Source organism: Lynx rufus, unplaced genomic scaffold, assembly GCF_022079265.1.
Source record: "Lynx rufus isolate CCGP_SWC_20201006 ecotype Redwood Valley unplaced genomic scaffold, mLynRuf1.p SCAF_16, whole genome shotgun sequence".
Lineage (NCBI taxonomy): Eukaryota > Metazoa > Chordata > Mammalia > Carnivora > Felidae > Lynx > Lynx rufus.
In genome coordinates this window covers 39,319,075-39,338,469 of record NW_025814830.1, presented here as the reverse complement: position 1 = coordinate 39,338,469, position 19,395 = coordinate 39,319,075, and the positions used below count along the sequence as shown (strand labels likewise).

Sequence of the window (19,395 nt, the reverse complement as noted above, 5' to 3'; positions counted from 1 at the left end):
GCAGCTTTGAGACAAGAGTGAGAATCAGATGACAGGCCTCTGGGGATAGCTGGTGTCACACTAGGGTCCGAGTGTTGGAGCCTGGGAAGCCTTTCATGCTCCTAGGGTCCTTTGATTTACCCACAGCAATCTGTGGCTAAAGCCTGAATGGAAGCCCAACCAGGTTGCTCCAGCCACATCCCTCTGGCCAACTCCCACCTCAACCCTTCTCCACAGTGACAGTGAGATGGAGATGGAAGCAGAGCATTACCCCAATGGTGTGCTGGAGAGTGTGTCCACACACATTGTCAATGGCGCCTACAAGCATGAGGACCTGCAGACAGATGAGTCCAGCATGGGTAAGAATGATGGCTCAGCATGGTGATCCCTGGGTGGTAATGGCTCTATCCAGATGTCTTCTGTCCCCCAGGAAGGGATTGGGAAGGGCAGGCTTTGACAGCCTGAGAAACTCTAACCAGACCTGGTCCACTGCCGCCTTAGCCGATCATGAATGGGTGGTTGAAACGGGAAGGCCCCTGGCCTGCTGCCAAGATCAGGGCCCCTGTGTCTGAGGCTAGAGGCAGTTGGTGAGGGTGGGCACTCTTATGAACACCCGTGCATCTGTACGGGGTGGGAGAAGGGAAAGGTTCTAAGTCCAGACCCCTAGACGATGTGCTTGGTGGACTAAAAGCACCTTAGCTACAGATGATCCACCTGTTCCTCCCAGCCCTAACTTGCCTCTGGCAGTCTCCCCAAGGTCCTTCTCGCCATGTTCCTTTTGGGGTCCCCACCCCAGTTCTCCCCTTCTCTCCTTACTCTTCCTGATTTGTTCTCTGCTGGGCTCTGGGTGCAGATGATGGGCATCCTCGGCGGCAGCTCTGTGGGGGCAACCAGGCTGCCACAGAAAGGATTATCCTGTTTGGTCGCGAGTTGCAAGCACTGAGTGAGCAGCTGGGCCGGGAGTATGGCAAGAATTTGGCCCACACGGAGATGCTGCAGGTATAGAACAACCTGACCTTCATACAGAGCAGGCCTCCATTGTGGGGGAGGGAGCAGGGTGACTCTGGGAGGGCTGTGGGGGCAGCAGCAGCAGGACAGAGTGGGTTCTAGTGAAGTCCACAATGGGAAGCAGGACTTTGGGGGTATATGCTACTCTCTCTAGGCTCTGGGGAAGGCACAGTCCTTTCTGACCCTATGCTCACAGGGCACCATGCAGGGCTCTGTATGCCCCTGGAGTCATGGAGGTGTGTATGTGTGTGACGTGTGCCACAGTCCTCTCAAGAATGTCCTGTCCCTTAGGATGCATTTAGCCTGCTGGCATACTCAGATCCCTGGAGCTGCCCAGTTGGCCAGCAGCTTGACCCCATCCAGAGGGAGCCTGTGTGTGCTGCCCTCAACAGCGCCATTTTAGGTAAGCAGATCTAACAAAAACAGAAGCTGGTCCATGAATGCCTAGAGTGGCTCCTCCCTCTCTCCCTGGGGATTGCTGGTATTTGTCCAAATTAGGGCAGTGTGCTCTGCCCAGGCACTCTCTGGTAGCCCACAGGACTTGGGCTTCCATGGCTGAACCTAAATCTTGACGTCTCTCTGCCCAGCTGAATTGGCTGGCTAGATCATGATAGACTCTGGCCTGTGTCTATAGGCCTGGGCCAACACATTGCTCTAAAGAAAGTTAAGGTCCTCAGGTTCCTAGCATGGCTGCATGGCCATGGGCTGGTGGCTGGGACATACTCACACAGAGATATGTGAACACCATGTTCTAAGAGATTCTGTCCACTACCCCTACTTTGTGCTTCCAAGGGAACTTTGACCTGAGCCCAGTTCCTGGGCAGAGCATTTACCAGGCCTGTCTCTCCTTCACAGAGTCTCAGAACCTGCCAAAGCAGCCCCCTCTGATGCTCGCCCTGGGTCAGGCATCTGAATGTCTACGGCTCATGGCCAGAGCGGGCCTGGGATCTTGCTCCTTTGCCAGAGTCGACGACTACTTGCACTAGCTGACCACGCTGGCTGGCCCCACCTGGCCCTTCCTCAGCCCCAGGGCTGGAGCAGCCCTGCCCTCCATAGGCATCTGGTGCAGGGACCTGGAAGCCATGGGCAGAGTCCATTCCTCCTGCCTGGTCTCCCCAACTCCGTTTACTTTTCTTTTCTTCTTTTCTTTTTTCTTTTCTTTTCTTTTTTCTTTTCTTTTCTTTTCTTTTCTTTTCTTTTCTTTTCTTTTCTTTTTTCTTTTCTTTTCTTTTCTCTTTTCTTTTCTTTTCTTTTCTTTTTTCTTCTCTTCTTTTCTCTTCTCTTTTATCTTTTCTCTTCTCTTTTCTTCTCTCTTCTCTTTTCTCTTTTCTTTTCTTTTCTTGTTTTCTCTTCTCTTTCCTTTCTTCTCTTTCTTCTCTTCTCTTCCCTTTCTTCCTTCCTCCCTTCCCACCCCCGCCCCCCCCCACCAGCCCTCAGTCTCTGTCTTCACGTGCAGCGGCCTCTGACACAGTATTGGCTGGTTACTCTCATGTAGCGCCTTCTAGTTTGAAAGGGGGGTTTTGTTTTGAGGAGGGGTTGGGGTTTTTTAAATCTTTTTGTTTTTTTCCTCCTGACTGAGCCACCAGTATTTATCTCTGGAGAGCTTGTGCTGAGCTGGTTTCTGCTCATTTAGTGATGAAGCCTATCCAAGTTGGTGATAGCTTACTATTTTCATAAGTAAAAAAAAAAAAAATGAGATTATATATATAAATATATATATTAAAAAAAGACACAGTATTTATCGTAGTGTTAGTGATCCAGCACCTCTTGGGTGAGGCTGTCCGGACACCATATGTTTTTATTTGAGACCAACTCATTAAAAAAGAATCATCTCTGTCACCTCAGCCAAGTGATTTGTTTATTTCAGGCTTCCCCTTTGTTGAGCCACAGGCCCAGCTGCAGCTCCTGGAAGCCCAGTAGGCTTTGGGGGGCCACTTAGTGGGCAGGTTTGCAGCATCCGAAAGGTGTGGGTCCCTAGGCCCCTGAGAGTTGGGCTGGGTGGACAACTATAGGGCTGAGGCTTCAGAGAAGGAATGAGTTGGTTGGCCCAGGGCTACACAGCAAAGCAAGGGAGTAGAGGGTCCTTGGCCAGCACGCTATCTACCGTTCTACCCTGCCTCTCACTGCCTACCTTGCCCCTCCCTTTCTCCCCCCACTCAGCATCCTGTTTTCCCTTGTTAAGATGGCCAAATAATTCATTTACTCTAAATTGATTGCCTGGAAACTACCTGCCTTTGACTCGAGAGCTGCTGTGTGTCAGGCTGCGGGGAGGATGTCTCCGTTCCAGGACAGAGGCCCTTGAGTACAGGGACTGCCTTCTTTCTGCCTGGATCTTCACCATCTCTGCACAGCTCTGATGGAATCCATGCTTTCTGTTGTGAAGCTAGGACCTTGTGGAGGCAGATACTTGGGCCACCAGTTGCTGGAGTGGATGGAACTCTTGACCTACTAAGCCAGGCTTTACTGCAGCTGTGCCAGGCAGCTCCCTGCAGCTTGGTCCCAGCCACTCTTAGAAAAGACTATTATGAGTATTTGTTGGCCAGAGGAAGGGACCTCATGGGCTCTACAAATGTCCCACCAGCCGTTTCAGATGGATCTTCACAGCTGGTGGGGTAGAAACAGTCCCGGTACTGCCATCAGGGAATCAGGAGAGGAAGGGCTGAGATGACTGTCGGGACTTGAGCAAGCCATCAGTGGAGAGGACTGACTGCCCAGGAGGAAGAAAAGGAGGAGGCCTACCCAGAGGAGCACCAGGAGGGTCTGGGCTTTCCCTACCTGCTTCATAGTGAGAGGGAGTGCACAGGTAGCCCTTGCCAAGGGGCAAGGCCAGAAATTGAACTTTTGAGTCCCTGCCTGGGAAAAGGCTAGATAAGCTCCTGCTCTCTGGCAGCAGACATAGGGATGGTTGGTACAGCCTGAGATTCATTGCCTGTCACGCCCATAGCTGGACAAGAAATGTGACTCAGTTGGACCAACTGCTCGTGATGGGGGTAAGGGCCCTGGCCCTGTGCTTTCCCCGAGTTCTGCCTTGGGGCATGATCCTATAAGCTGCTGCTTTTTCTTGGTCCCCACCAGGGCCTTGGCTGGCACCCCACAGACCATGGCCTGTTGGAGAGGTGTTGTCATGTCTGTAAAGGAAAACTCATCCTGTGCGAGGCTGGGGATGGCTAGCTCCCAAATGCAGAGGTTAAAAACATCAAGGTGTTAAAATGATCAGAGCTGAGCAGGATTGGGCATTAAAACCAGAGGCTTTTTTTAGCTGGAATGGGGTTCAGAGACCATCTACTCCACCAGTCCTCTCGTTTAATAAGGAAACAGGCCTGGGAGATTAAATGACTTAGCCAAAGTCACAGAGCAGGTTAGTGGCAGAGCTGGGACTAACCTCATCCCCATGGGCTGTACGACACTGTTTAGTCTTGAAGCCAAATGGTGAGTGAAAGGCTTAGGCTGGTGAGGCCCCCAGCAGTGTCTAAGCAGCTGGTATCTTCAGGGGTGTGTCAGGGATGGGGATGGGTGGCTGGGCTTGAATTGTGGAGCAGCTGAGAGAGGGCCCAAGAGGGCCCGGGACAGCTGTGTGCTGCTTGGGGTTGAGTGTCCACCTGGCTCGCGCTCAGTTCCCATGGCCATCTCCCCATTTTCTGTGCCTTATCTCTCTGTTTCAGCTGAGTCCAAGTTGTTTACTCTGTTCCTCTCCAGAGGGGCTCTCTGTCCCAATTGGACAGCTTACCTTTGGGACATAAGCCTTTGCCCCACAAGCCATGGAGAGGATCAAAACCAAGCTGCTTGAGTCCACTATCTTGCTGATAGTCCAGGGCTGCCTGCCAGCCAGAGGAGCCCCTTATGCACACCCAGTCCTACCAGCCTGTTGTCTGGGAGCCAACAGTGGGGAAGGCACCTGGGAGGAGCCCCAGGTAAGGGCTGAACCTGACCCAAGAGGACAGGAAGAAGACCTGGCTCTGTTGGGTCATCCAGCCCTGGGGGAGCAGCCTTCCCTGTTTACCTTTTCCCCTTGTGCCACCAGATGTTACCTTCCAGAGCGGACACTGGCAGATGATGCAAAGAAAGCCAGAACCTCTGATCCTCACCCACATGGGTCTGTGGCTGGGGGGTAGGCTGCCAGAACAGGGACACTAAGAGATGGGGAAGTGGGGACTGCCCAGCCACCCAGCACCTTCCTACCCCTTAAGCAAGCACAAAGAAGATGAGGCAGAGAATTGTCAGCGCTGAAAGTTCCTTTGGTTGCTCACAACTCAGGTATGCATGCATGTGGCAGCCAGGCAGCAGAGCCCCCACTTGACTGCCAGTCCCGTGCACCGGACCTGTGGCCAGTTCATGGACTCTGGCTGCCTCAGGTGCCACCTCTTTGCATAGGGTTTTCCTCCATTAGTAACTACAGCTGAAACAGATGTCCTCCACATTGTGCACACTGGTTCTGCCTTTGTCCTTGCGAGTTGATACTTGGCATTAGCATGAAACTTGTGGGAGGGTTTAGAGAGAATTTAACACAAAACATCCTATTAAATTGTACTTGAGAAATGAAAAAACTCCTGTTGTATTTTGACAGAATTATTTTTATTAAAATATACATCCATGAGCAGTCACGAGTGTCTAGTCTCTGTTTTGAGTCTTATTGGGGTTTGTACCCTATGTGTGGCACAGTCTGTTTTGACAGTTTGGCCCCTTCTCAGCCCACCTCTTAGGTTGCCAGGCCCCTGGTACCCTTCAGGAACCTTCAAGACTTCAGGTGTTTGCGAGAGCCCAAAGAGGATAGGAACTTAGGCTTCAGCTTTCTCCCCCCAGGCAGCTTTCATCTAAGACAAACAAGGAGCAAATTCAGCTTCCAAAAGGTGGCCACAGGTCCTCCTGTCCACAGGGTAAGATTTTAATGGACTCCAAATACACTAATCCCAAACACTGGGTAGTCAGAGCTCTTCTGAGGGTTATTGAATTAGCTTCCAGGCAGTTTGAGGAGAAAGCACTCATACTCCAAATCCTAGTTCTGTTTACTAACTCTGGGAAATGAACCTTTCTCAGCTTCAGTTTCCCCACCCTTAAAATGTGATTAATCCTACCCCACGGAGGTAGGGGATTATAGCACATATAGGGCAGGCTTGACAGAGAGGGATACAGTACATGCGTGCTTCACTCGGTTATTTTATAAGAATATTACTCGACAGAACTCTCTTAGGGAAAAGTTACTGTGGAGGGAAGAATGGAATGTTAGATTAAGAACAAAAGTCCTGGTTCCATAAAGCCAGAGTAGATTAATTTCTCTCCAGTGGTTCTCTACAGAGAGTGATTTTATCCACCCCCCCCACCCCAGGGAACACTTGGCAGTAACTGGAGATATTGTTGGTAGTCACAACTTGGGTGGAGTGCTAGGCTAGTGGCATCTACTGGGTAGAGGCCAGGGATGCTATAAACATCCTACAATGCATAGATAGCTCCCAACAACAAAGAATTATCAGGCTCAAAATGTCAACAGTGCCACTGTTGAGAAACCCTGTTCTAGGGTGAATCTTGGGACAGAAACAGAAATATCAAGCACAAGCACATTTTGATTCTGCATGGCTGTTCAGGATCCAGGGGAAAAGATTAAGGGGATAAAACCCTACCAGAAGAGGGAGGTTAGAGGTTACAATTTCTCATCACTCTCGGAGTCTTCCATGCTCGGAAGGTGGCAGCAGTGGCAGGAAGTCCTGTCTCCTAAAGCAGTTGGACCCGGTTGGTCAGCAGTTCTGAGAATAACTCCCTCAGCTCAACTGACATATTCTATTGTCACAGGTTGCTCTGGAACCATGGCTGGGACACCTTCCTAATACCACCTGAGTGGGGGTCCAGACTCACCAGGAGTCAGAAAAGCAGGGGAGGGGCTCCCCATGTAGGAACAACCCCTAATCCTACATTTTCAACATAGCCTGTTTTACAGTAAGGCTTACAGGTTTCACTACTCCAGCGGACAATATGGTGAACTAAAGAGAAGTCTTGTTACAAAACGGTATTGACTTGGGAGGACACAGGCTCCAGTAAAGATATCAGGGGCACTGAGGTCACTGTAGGACCACCAACATGTAAGTAACAACCGAAGAACACGCAAAAGAAGAGAAAGGAAAGAAAACAGGAACAAGAGAACAGAAAAGACAGAGTCATTAGTAGGAGTCAGGAGGCCAGGAAGTACGGCGAGTTCAAGAGAACTACCGCTTGCAACGACAGGTCGTTGTGTCCAACACCAGACCTTCCTTCATTCCAGAACAACCAAGGCCCACCACAGTTCCCAGAACCTGGTTGTTTTTGATGCCGGACGGAGGCCCGAAACAAGTAGACGCAGTAACACACTCGCCCACCAGCCACTACCGCCGGAAATAAAGGACCTAGCCCTTCGGCTAAGACACTTAACCTCCGCCCCTAACGTGCGAGCATGCGCGCATGCGCAGCCCTCAATCACGGCCCCTCCCAGCGCAGGCCCACCCCCGTCAAGGAGCATGCGCGGAGTACTCGCCGTCCCGCCCCTCCCTTTCCAGAGCTCCCGGTTCCTTAGAAACCAGGCGGCGCGTTCCCGGTGGCTGCGCTTTAGATTCCGGGGCCCGCGCGTCCCCGCCAGCCTACCTCTTGGCGGGCGGGTGGTGGTCGAGACCGGTCCGGACCCATGGTCTCTGGTACAGCGCGGGACGGGCGATGCCAGCATGCCAGGTGAGAGGCGGGCCCGCGGCGGCGGGAGAGGATGAAGGAGAGCGCGGGCATGGCGCGGCAGCCAGCGGGCGTCGACCGGGCCTCCGCGGCCCGGCGCCCGAGGTCGGAGGCGGGGCTGCTCATAGCCTGGGCTGGAGGGGGCAGTTCTAACTGCCACCGCGGTCGCCGAGTTCGGGGGTCGCCCCGGAGTTTGTCCTCCCCACCGCAGAAATAGGACCTACAGATTTGGTCATAGAATTGTAGAATTTTGTGTCCTGAAAGGACCTCGGCCATGACCCATCCCTTTACCGGACGCGGAAACCTAGGATCCCCTGCCTCGTGCCGAACAGACCCTACCTGTGTGAGGACTGACGCTTTGTGGATGAGGATGTGAGGTGTGGAAGCCTCAGACAAAGGGCGCATAGGGTAGCTGGTACATCGTCTTTCAGAGTGAGATGGGACTTGTAGAAGGTAAATACTTTAAGGAAAGAGAGTTCAGGTGGCAGATGGGAGAAAGGACACTCCAGAAAGTGCAGGTGGCTCTGCCAGTTACAAAATGCCCACTGGCCAGGTCTCAATGGCCCTGGCCTAGCTTTGAAGCCCAGGAAGGAAGCAAATGGACTAGCGGAGACAAAAGGTGAGGTAAGGTGTTCCCATCAAGATGTTATCACACGAATGAGGTGAAAGGAAATGGGGGTGGGGAGATCAGGACTTGAGAATGGTTGTGTGAAAAGTTTACCTTCCCTCTGCTGCCAAAGGTAAAGAACGGGACAAGAATAGAGAAGTTTAAAGTTGCATTAGCTAGACAGCAGGAAAGGTTATAAACCATCTTATAGAAGAAAGTGGGTGCCCTGTGAGTATCCAGAACCAAGTCGGGGCACTGCCCAGAAGACTTTTGTAGGCTGTGGGGCATAAAGGTCTCAGAAGGAAGAGCCTGTAGAGTATGACCCTTCATTTGAAGGGAACGCTATTTAAGTTAGAAAAGACATTTAACACATTATTGAGATATGGAGAAGACAGTTGTCTTTGTGTTGGGGAAGCTAGATTCATTCTTGATAAGCAAACTCCTTTTCTTCTGAAAAGCTATGTGCACCAGGGAACAAAAGACTTTTTTTTTTAACGTTTATTTTTGAGAGACAGAGCACGAGTGGGGGAGGGGCAGAGAGAGAGGGAGACACAGAAACCAAAGCAGGCTCCAGGATCTGAGCTGTCAGCACAGAGCTGACTCGGGGCTCCAACCCACAAACTGCGAGATCAAGACCTAAGCTGAAGTTGGACACTTAACCAACTGAGCCACCCAGGCACCCCAAACAAAAGAGTTTTTTAATTAAGGCCATCCATTTTACAGAAAATGTAAAAAAGTACTGGGTTTTGACTTGGAATATGGAGACTGGACCAAGAGATGAAAATTTTCAGCAGACAGTTCTGTTGGGACTCCCCATTTTTACAGTTAAAAATTCTGTTGTCAGGCTTTCTCTTAGCACCCGGTTGTCCTACTTTTCCTATGGAATGATTGGTCTGAGTCTGATCACTTATATTTATTTGAGGGGGAAATTCAGATATATGATTTCTTTAAGTATTACTAGAATCCACTAGTAGTAAGATTAGCAATAACACCCCTTCTCCCCCTTCAAAGACGTAAAGATTTGTAATATGGTCAAAAGAAGTGTGTGATTTTTAGAAGATGGTCCCTGACTCTAATCATCAAAATCAATTTCTTACTAGCTTGATGAAACTAATTATCAACGTATATTCGATTTTGCAGTATGTTTTCTTTCCCCCTCAGAGCGATGAGATACATTTAAATATGATGGTGTTAATAGGTCAGATTAGTTTAAGAAACAAAACTTTGTCTTAGGTTCATAAATCACTGCCAGACCTTTTCTGTGATGTTGTGGCTGTGCATTTTATTGATTTTTCTTTCATCTGTGGAAATATTTTGTATAAAATATAGCAAGAGATATAATGTGGTGTTATTAGAAGGGTTTGTAATCTGTGCGGAAAATTGGCACCGTTAATCAGATCCTGTCAGAAAAGCTTTATGAAAATCATTGTATTCTTTGTAGAAACTCAAATTACTTTAGCGCTGGCCCAGATAGAAGACAGGCTAATAGGCCAAAATCAAGGTAAGATGGAAGGGAGTAATTACCAGCTGTGGAGCTGGATGCTGTGTGGGATGCTTTGAATGTAAGTGCAAATACTTTCTTGAATGCGCAGTTGAAGAAGATATTGCGTAAATGTGGTGAGTGTGCCCCATTGATTGGTGTAGATTTTTTGAGCTCCTCTGTATAATCAGAAAGACACTGATTTTCTTTTCGATTTTCAAACGAAAAGACGGACTTACAGACTCTTAAAGTGTTTCTGCGTTGCTATAGCAATGAAACTTCGGACAAATAATTGCTTAATATCAGCTCTGTTTTCTGGGGCAGCTGAGGGCAGTTATCAAATCTGACCTGTAATAAAGTAATCAGCAGTATTTAACAGGCCAACATACCAGATAAACCAGTAATGTTAACAGGATCTACTTTCACTGAACTGATTTTCTGGTTATACAGTAAGAGGAGAAATGCAGTAGAGATGCAGTGCCATCTGATAAAAGAAGTTGTAACACAGACGTTGGTGTTCAGAAAACACAGGAATCGGAGACCACTAACTTAGAAGTAGGAGAAGAGCCTTTCTGATGTCTGACAAGTCACTCAGGCATATTTATAGTAGGAGGTCCAATTCCTGGATAAATTCACTGTTGGAATAGGACAGTCTCTAGGAAAAAATTTCAGATTTTGCTATTTTTGAGAATTCATGTACAACATAGCAATGGAACATTATTTTTCTTAAATTAAAAAGTAGCAACTTTGTATTCCAAGAGAGTCCAAATATCCAAGTTACTTGAAAAATTTAAATGTTGGGTGTTTTTAAAAAGTGGGCTCATGAAAATCAGAATGATAAGAGATACTGAGAAAAATGTGAAAGCATTAAGACTTCCGACATTAACACTTACTATGAATTAGCCATTAGGTCAGGGATGAGCTCACTCGAGTATTATCTGTATAAACTGAGACAAAAGAAATGAGAAATGAAGTAAATATTTCTGTCTCACGGGATGGGAATAAACACTTAGATAATACAGTTTAAATAAACATTCAGAAGGAAGAAATGAATATTCCTGCATTACTTAAATACACTCAAACTCTATCCTTAAGCACTTGTTCTTTAGATCCTTCTCTTAGAAGGAAAGTTGCAAGTAGTGCCTTTGTCCTAGATGCTCGCAGTTTTCAGAGTAGCCATTGACAAAATGCCACATTCTTTGGGACCCAGGATAGACAGGAATTGCAGGAGAGATAGCTCTCCCCTGCCACTTCTCACAGCTATTCCATAAGGGTTTCTACCCGTCCTCTACCATGAAAGATTAGGAATGAAGGCTGTGAGGAATGGGAATGGAGTATCGAATGCAGTCCTTTTTCCTAGCTGGAGATAACTGGTACTCTCACACTGTCAGCTCTCAATTTCTCATGAGAACAGATAACCCCAAAATAGAACCTGCAACACTTCTACTTGGCTTTGAGATTTACCATATCACTTTGCAACGTCAGAATCTTTTGTTATTTACTTTCACAATTACATTTTGCTTAGAATGCTGGGGCACCTGCCTGGTTCTTTTGGTAGTAGAGCATGTTACTCTTGATCTCGGGGTTGTGAGTTCCAGCCCCACATTGGGTGCAGAGGTTACTTAAAAATAAAATCTTAGGGGCGCCTGGGTGGCGCAGTCGGTTACGCGTCCGACTTCAGCCAGGTCACGATCTCGCGGTCCGTGAGTTCGAGCCCCGCGTCAGGCTCTGGGCTGATGGCTCAGAGCCTGGAGCCTGTTTCCGATTCTGTGTCTCCCTCTCTCTCTGCCCCTCCCCCGTTCATGCTCTGTCTCTCTCTGTCCCAAAAATAAATAAATGTTGAAAAAATAATAATAATAAAATAAATAAAAATAAAATCTTAGGATGACTGGGTGGTTCATTCAGTTAAGCATCCAGCTCAGGTCATGATCTCACAGCTTGGGGGATCAAGCCCCGCATCAGGCTCTGCCCTGACAGTGCAAGAGCCTGCTTGGAATTCACTCTCTCTGTCTCTCTCTGCCCCTCCTCACCTCACTCCCTCTCTGTCTTTCAAAATAAGTAGATTAAAAAAAATAGTTCTTAAAAAATCTTAAAAAAAAATAATGTTAGGCAAATCTTACAACCTGTGGACCATAATTTCATAATGTGTATAATTTGTAGCAAAATAAATTGAAAATAGTACATTTGTCTAACACTAGAGAAATAAAAAGCTGGTTCATGGAGTCAGTGAAATACGCAACCCTTAAAAACTGTGGTAACATAAAAAATGCTTATGTCAGAATGGGTACGTGAAAAATTCAGGATACAAACTTATGAATACAGTTTAATCACAATATATTAAACAAATCTAAAAAAAAACCCCAAAAAACAGAAGAACACAGAATAATTGTCTATGATGAGTATATATTTTATAATACAAACCTTCCTGGGGCGCCTGGGTGGCTCAGTCAGTTAAGCGTCTGACTTCAGCTCACGTCATGATCTCACAGTTTGTGAGTTCGAGCCCCGTGTTGGGCTCTGTGCTAACAGCTCAGAGCCTGGAGCCTCCTTCAGATTCTGTGTCTCCTCCTCTCTCTGCTCCTCCCATGCTCATGCTCTGTCTCTCTCTGTCAATAATAAATAAACATTTTTAAAAAATTAAAAAAAAATAAAAATAAATAAAATACAAACCTTCCTAAGAGTTTCTTGCTGATGTAGAAGATGATTTGGAACTTTCTTTTTGCAAGCCTTCATCCCTTCATACTCTCTGACTGTATTAAAGTTCTGGGGAGGAGGACTGGCAGAGGACAGCACTATTGTTTCCTGTCTCAGGTGTCAGGGAACCAAACAGTAGTGTGGTTACCTAGATAATGAATTTTCATGTGTATAAATGAAGGGTACACTGTACATCTTATGTGTTCTCTAAGACTTTTTTTGTTGTTTTAAGATTTTTTACTTGTAAGTAATCTCTATACCCAACATGGGCTCCTACTCACAACCCTGAGATGAAGGGTTACATGCTCTTCCTTCTGAGCCAATTAGGCACCGCCTAAGACTGTTTCATTGTTGTTGTTGTTTTTGGTGCTTGTTGATAGATAGTCTTGAGCCTGAGGGTCTCTTCAGTGTGTTTTGATGGATGCTTTAGTAGCACAGTGTTCCAAAGTATATTAGAGGATGTTCCATGTGGTTAATGTTTTCTGCCTGGTGGTGTGGTGGTTCCTGCTAGGAAATGGTTATCATCTCTTGGAGACCTCTCTGGGAGTAGCTCTGGGAGCATGTGAGATAGAATGTTTGTCTTCTCAGGCATCCTTTGTTTGTCCGGGAGAAGGGGGGGTGGTAGAGACAGCCATATTTCCTGTTACTTTTCAGCCTTTTGCATTGGTTGACAATCCTGTGCCAGTGGCTTATGTTTTGGAACAATGGAGAAAATGATTGAACATAGTATTCCTTATCCGATGTTATTTTCAAAATTAAATCATTATGCTTAAATGGCTTGTTTTGGTTCCTCCAGGCCTGAGCTTGCTTCTGGTCATGGTGGTTATTCTTTTAAAACTATCTCTGTTTCTCTTTTCCTTTAATGGCTAATAACCCTAATATACTAAGGTTGTTATTCAAAGAACACTTAAATGTCTTTAAGTAATTTCCAAAGTGTTCTGGGATTGTTACCAAAATACCTTGAAGTGTGAGGTTTCAGGGACCTGTTTTCTTCTTAAAACTGTATAAAACCCAGTCTTGGTCCCAAAAGAGCTTAGAGTCTCAATAGTGAGACAAGACATTGTGTGTATCATTTAAATAATAACCAAAAAATCCTAAAATATAAAATGAATGTCTGTTTTCAGGAATGCATATCCCATATACATGCTGTGTTTTATAACTGGTCTTCTCCATTACACATTAAACATCTCCCCTCTCCCCTGCCCCCCCCCCCCAAAAAGTAAAAAGAAGAAAAGGTGGTATGACAAAGACTGTCCTGAGATTAGATTATTTTAGATTTCACATGTAATAGCTAGATGATCGTTAAATGAAACCACAGCTGAGTGTGGTCATGGCCTAGTTGATAAGCAGTTTTCTTGCATATAAGAAGGAGATACGTGGGGCACCTAGGTGGCTTAGTCAGTTAGTGTCCAACTTTTGATTTCGGCTGAATTCATGATCTCATTGATTGTGAGATTGAGCCCCAAGTTGGGCTCTGTGCCGACAGTGTGGAGCCTTCTTGGGGTTAGGTAGGTAGGTAGGTAGGTAGATAGATAGATACATAGATAAACTTTAAAAAAAAAAAAAAAAAGGAGATGTTTGTGAAGGGCTTTGGGCATTTCCAGTCACCAGAGAACCACTTCATATTTAAACTGTTTGGTGACCAGAAGCCATGTGACACAGAGTTAGAGAATGACAGTCTGAGTTGCTATGCTCCAGGGTGCCCTACAAACGTCCTATACCCAAGGGACTCCTGGCTGGCTCAGTTGGTGGAGTGTGCACCTCTTGATCTCTGGGTTGCGAATTTGAGCCCCACATTGGGTATGGAGATTATTTTAAATCTTAAAAAAAAAAAAAAATGTCCCAAACTGAAATCCAGTGTCTATTACTGTCATAGATAAACCAGTTTTCCCAGGAGAAGAGTACTTTTCTCCATGTTGAAGGTGGAAAACACTTAGAAAACTTCAGTAAATTAAGTGTGCATTCTTGGTCCCTAGGTAAAACCAAAGTATGTAATACACCTCTCTACAGTTGGCTGTTTCACATCCATCACGGCCAAATATGCTTTACCTAAGTGATTTAAAAGTAAAGGCAGAGTCTTTGTTCACATGCCTGCTACAGTGAAAGATCTCTGAACACTCATTGTGTTTCTGTGTCAGATCAGTCCTTGGTATTCAGCTATGGGTGTAGCAAGAAATAGAACCTAAGCTCCAGGGACCTAGCCTGCCTGTCTAGATCACTGCTCTGTGTCCCACCTCCTGGCATAATGCCTGACTCATTGTGGTGCTTATAAATATTGGGGAATAAATGAGAAGAGGACTCTGGTGACTGGATAGTGTGCCACTGAAATGGGTGGGGGTGCGCAGAAGGAGGTTTGTGTTTGAGAGGAAAGACAAATTTGGGATGGGAGCAGCTGGTAGGTCACTTATGTGGGGATTTCCAGTCGACATTTAGACATTTAGTAGAGATAGAGCTGGAACAAGTTGTTGAGGCTGGGAATTGGAAGTTAATATTTGCATGAAGGTTATAGTGAAATTGAAAGATTAGATTATGTTGCTTCAAAAGAGAGAGGACTGAGGATGGAATTTTCAGGTTGATGTCAACCTGGAACTCACTGTTAAAGTAGTCTTAGCAAAAAAATAATCTTGTTCTTGCCAGATTTTCAAAAGCAATAAAGAACTAATATGGAGGGGGTGGTGCCTGAGTGGCTCAGTCTGTTAATTGTCCAACTCTTGATTTTGGCTCAGGTCATGATCTCATGGTTCATGAGCTCGATCCCCACGATGGGCTCCATGCTGGGCGTGGAGCCTGCTTGGGATTCTCTCTCTCCCCCTCTCCTTCTGTCCCACCTCCCGCCCCTATGCGCGCGCGCTCTCTCTCTCTCTGTCTCTCTCAGTAATAAAATAAAATCTTAAAAAAAAAAAACTTAATGTAGCCAGTAAATAAGTACTTTTTCCTACTGTAATCATCAGCTGAAGCTAACTTTTAGACCTGATAGCAATCCAGATATTTCTGTGGGTGTTAAATTTTTTCTTTATGACCCAATTTAGCTGACCCTTTTGTAGCTTGGGTAGTTATGCCTCATTGAACAGGTCATTAGGTCTTTCATTAGTGCCCTCGTAGGACACTTTGTGGACTGGAGCAGGGGGGCAAGGAACTGTCGTCTTTGGCCAGCTCTGGGTGTGCCCCATCACGTGGTAGCTGCCTAACAGTTTACCATCATATCAGCTTGTGGACCTGAGGGAATAGCACATCTGTCCTTTGTCCTGTTTGTGTTTTTGCTGACAATGAGAAGGTAGGAATCTGTGACCATGTCACTGAGTCAGTGTGGGCACTGTTAAAATAAAAAACAAATCATAGGAAAATGAAACCTTCTCCAGAGAGCCTCTGGATTTTTGAAACCCAGGGACCAAAACATTTATCATAACTAATTTGTAAAACTCAACACCTGTTTCTTTAGTTTGGCTCTTATTTTTTAATGGGAACATAAATGCAAGTAAAGAAACACTTTCACACATCTATCTGAAAGCAGTCCTGCCGAAAGCGTTCATGTTATCATATCAGACTCTTAAGTACATGCTGTAGGTAGTCCCTCTGCTATGAACTTGAAGTTTAGAACTCAGGCTGCATATCCCCACTCCCCCTCATGTTTATGCTCTGATGATGGGGTGTGGTTGTCTTTCCTCTTTGGGTCTGGCTCTTGTACTCAGGCATTGACCGCCTGTCTGCCATACTGGCTCAATTCCAGGTGTTAGGAGGGGCCAAAAGGAAGGCTGGGGGACAATTAGACACCTCTTTCTAATTAATTCTTGGTACATGACTGGCGTTGAAGGCCTGATAGAAGGCATTCCTGCTTATTTCCCCAATAGGTCCTAAGTTTTGCAAAACAACAATTAAAATTGACCTTCGTGGTTTTATTTTATCTCCTTTATCATGCTCAAAAATTAAGCTTGATGCCTGGATGGCTCAGTTGGTTAAGCGTCTGATTCTTGATTTCAGCTCATGTCCTGATCTCACAGTATGTGGGTTTGAACTGCATCGGGATCCTCTGCTTGGGATTCTCTCTCCCCTCCTCTGTCTGCCTCTCCTCTGCTTACTCTCTCTGTCTCTCTCTCAAAAATAAATAAATAAACTTGAAGAGAGGGAGGGAGGCAGGGAAGGCAAAGAAGGAATTAGACACAAAAAGCTATTGTCCTCTAGCCAGTGCACCATCTATACAGGTTTAACCCTACTTCCCGATCTATTCATTCTCACACTTATTTGTACATTCATTCTTCAATGATTACTCAGCACCTACTCTGTCAGCACTCTTTTGTCCTGGTGACAGCAGTGTGTGAGGTAGGCAAGATCCTGCTATCATGACAGATGCTAAATAGGTGATCCCAGTGAATCATGATGGGCACTGTGAAAACCAAAGCCCAGGCTGCTGGGAACTGTAAGCTGAATCACTTAACCCAGCCTAGGCCATGCTGGGTTAAGATGTAAAGAAGTAGTGTTTAAGTGGAGACCTGACAAATCTCCGGAGAATTAGCCTGCCAAAGTAAGAAAAGATTGTTCCAAGCAGAGCAAAGAGCTTGGACCAAAATCTCAGAGCAAGACTGAAAGAGATGTAGTAGCTGCTAGCATGTCAGGTACAGTGTAAGGGGAAAGTGGTAAGGTGGAGAGGTGGGGAGGGGTCCAGCTCATACTGGGAGATGCTTTGTGGACCTCATCAAGGAATTTAGGGTTTATCCTGGGGGCACTTAAAGTCTAGGGAAGGAAATGGTCGGGACAAGGGAAAACGTTAGGTGTCTGTTAGGGGACCAGAACAGTGGATGAATTCCAGGGGCATTGAATCCAGTTGGTGAGTTGTAGTGACGGACTGGCTGTGGGGCAAATGGCTTCACTGCAGCCAGAGTGGTTTCTTATGAACTGGTTAGGACTGAATCACTGTCACCTGTTTGAGCTACTCTCACTTGCCTTCCCTTCACAATTATCTGTTGGTGTTTGACTGAACATAGTCACTGGGTCATTGTGGTCTTGTAAGGCCCTTAACATACAGTACACTTCTGTTAGATGGAGGAAGCTTGACTGCAAGGGGATTGAGCTAACGAGTAATCATGAGTCATGTCATGTGGAGGAGGGGAGGTTAGTTGAAGGGACAGCTCTAGATGAGGGTGCCCTCTTAGCAGGTCAAATTGTAGCTTAAGACTGAAAGTAGCAGCTCGTTTTCCTAATCCCAAGTGGCAGGCAGAGCTATTCTATTATCATATCATGCTTGTTTTCTTTCCTGAACTATTAAATCAGATTTTGCCCCAAACTACTTAAATTTGTGACATAAGTAATCTCTCTTATATTGATGAACATATCCCAAGACCCTACTAAATTATATGCAGTTTTTTTTTTTTAATTTTTTTTTTTCAACGTTTATTTATTTTTGGGACAGAGAGAGACAGAGCATGAACGGGGGAGGGGCAGAGAGAGAGGGAGACACAGAATCGGAAACAGGCTCCAGGCTCTGAGCCATCAGCCCAGAGCCTGACGCGGGGCTCGAACTCCCGGACCGCGAGATCGTGACCTGGCTGAAATCGGACGCTCAACCGACTGCGCCACCCAGGCGCCCCAATTATATGCAGTTTGGATGAGTTCAGTATATGCATCTTGGTTTATTAACTAACTGTGCAGGAACAAGATCTGCAATCTTTATTTTTTCAGCAGTATGCATTGAATACCCACTATATATCAGGGCTTGTTCTAGGCACTGGGGATGCAACAATGAATAAACAGACAAAAAATCTCCTGTCTTAAAGAAGCATACATTCTAGCAGGGGTGATTGGGGGAATCAAACAATGAGGCAAGTGAGGGAGAGAGTAAGCCAAGTGAATATCTGTACAGAAAAGGGAACTGCAAGTGCAAAGGCCCTGAGACAGGAGCATACCTGGCATGTTTGAGATATATTTAGTACTGAGCCACTGTTGCGGAGGCAGAATAAGCAAGGGAAAGAGAGATAGGACATAAGGTGAGAGATGTAAAAGGAGGAAGGGAATGAGTGCAGACTATGTAGGACCTTGTAGGTCAGTGGAAGAGCTTGGCCTTTTATTCCAAGAGAGATGGGAAGCCTGTGGAGAGCTTGAACAGAGGAATGACGTTTTACTCTAACTTAATTTGAGTCATTCTCAGTGCTATGTTGAGACTAGATTGGGGTGCAGTATGGGGTGGAGGAGCAGGGTAGAACCTGGGAGGTCACCTAAGCTGTTGCAGTAATGTAGGTGAGAAAGGTGGTTGTGACTTGAACTGAGATAGCAGTAGGTGTAGTGGATGTATCTTGAAGGTCGAAAGCCAGCAAGATTTGTTAACACATCAAATGTGAAGTGTGAGAGAAAAATAATAATCAAGGATTACTCCAAGATTTTGACTTGAGCTGTTGGAAAGTTTATTACCAATTTCAGAGATGAAGCCATTGTGCACAAGTTTGGCGGGGGCGGGGGATGGAGGATTGGCAGGGGGTGGCATGGGAATTCCAGGAGTTTAATTCTGGACATTTAAAGTTTGGGATGCCTATTAAAATAAGCATCCAAGTAGAGATATCGGATAGGGAATTGTTGTTTATACTAGTCTGGAGCTGAAGAAAGAGGACCTGGCTAAAATCTTTGGGAGTCCTCAGAAAATAGTGTGTATTTAAGCCATGAGACTGAATAGGATCATCATGGTTACCACGGGAGATTGGGAAGTAGCCAGAGAGATAGGAGAATAGCAGGAGAAATTTGTGTTCTGGAAATTAAGAGTGTTGCAGAGAGGGTGGAACATGCTATATCAGATGCTACTGCTGTGTCAGTACAAAGTGGAATGAAGATGAGAATTGGCCCTTGGATTTTGGGATTTTGGATTTTGGATTTTACAACATTTTAATTGTATTTGACAAATATCGGGTAGCTGAAGTATTTATAACCATTCCTATGGGGTTGTCAGCCATGATGCCTC

General features: G+C 46.0%; 2 protein-coding genes across 3 annotated transcripts in view; both read left to right on the top strand.

Annotated features, from left to right (window-relative positions):
- Nucleotides 1-2,146, top strand: part of RANBP10 (RAN binding protein 10) — a 61,437-nt gene extending 59,291 nt beyond the window's left edge. For both annotated transcript variants that reach the window (XM_047078596.1, XM_047078597.1), the window contains 4 exons: nucleotides 217-338; nucleotides 833-978; nucleotides 1,279-1,390; nucleotides 1,843-2,146. In XM_047078596.1, coding sequence (XP_046934552.1) covers nucleotides 217-338; nucleotides 833-978; nucleotides 1,279-1,390; nucleotides 1,843-1,973 — 511 coding nt within the window. In that variant the 3' untranslated portion in view covers nucleotides 1,974-2,146. The remainder of the gene's footprint in view (nucleotides 1-216; nucleotides 339-832; nucleotides 979-1,278; nucleotides 1,391-1,842) is intronic.
- A 5,350-nt stretch (nucleotides 2,147-7,496) lies between these two features.
- GFOD2 (glucose-fructose oxidoreductase domain containing 2) overlaps nucleotides 7,497-19,395 on the top strand; it is a 36,570-nt gene continuing 24,671 nt past the window's right edge. The window contains exon 1 of the mRNA XM_047078592.1: nucleotides 7,497-7,677. The gene's annotated coding sequence lies outside the window, so the exon portion shown is untranslated. The remainder of the gene's footprint in view (nucleotides 7,678-19,395) is intronic.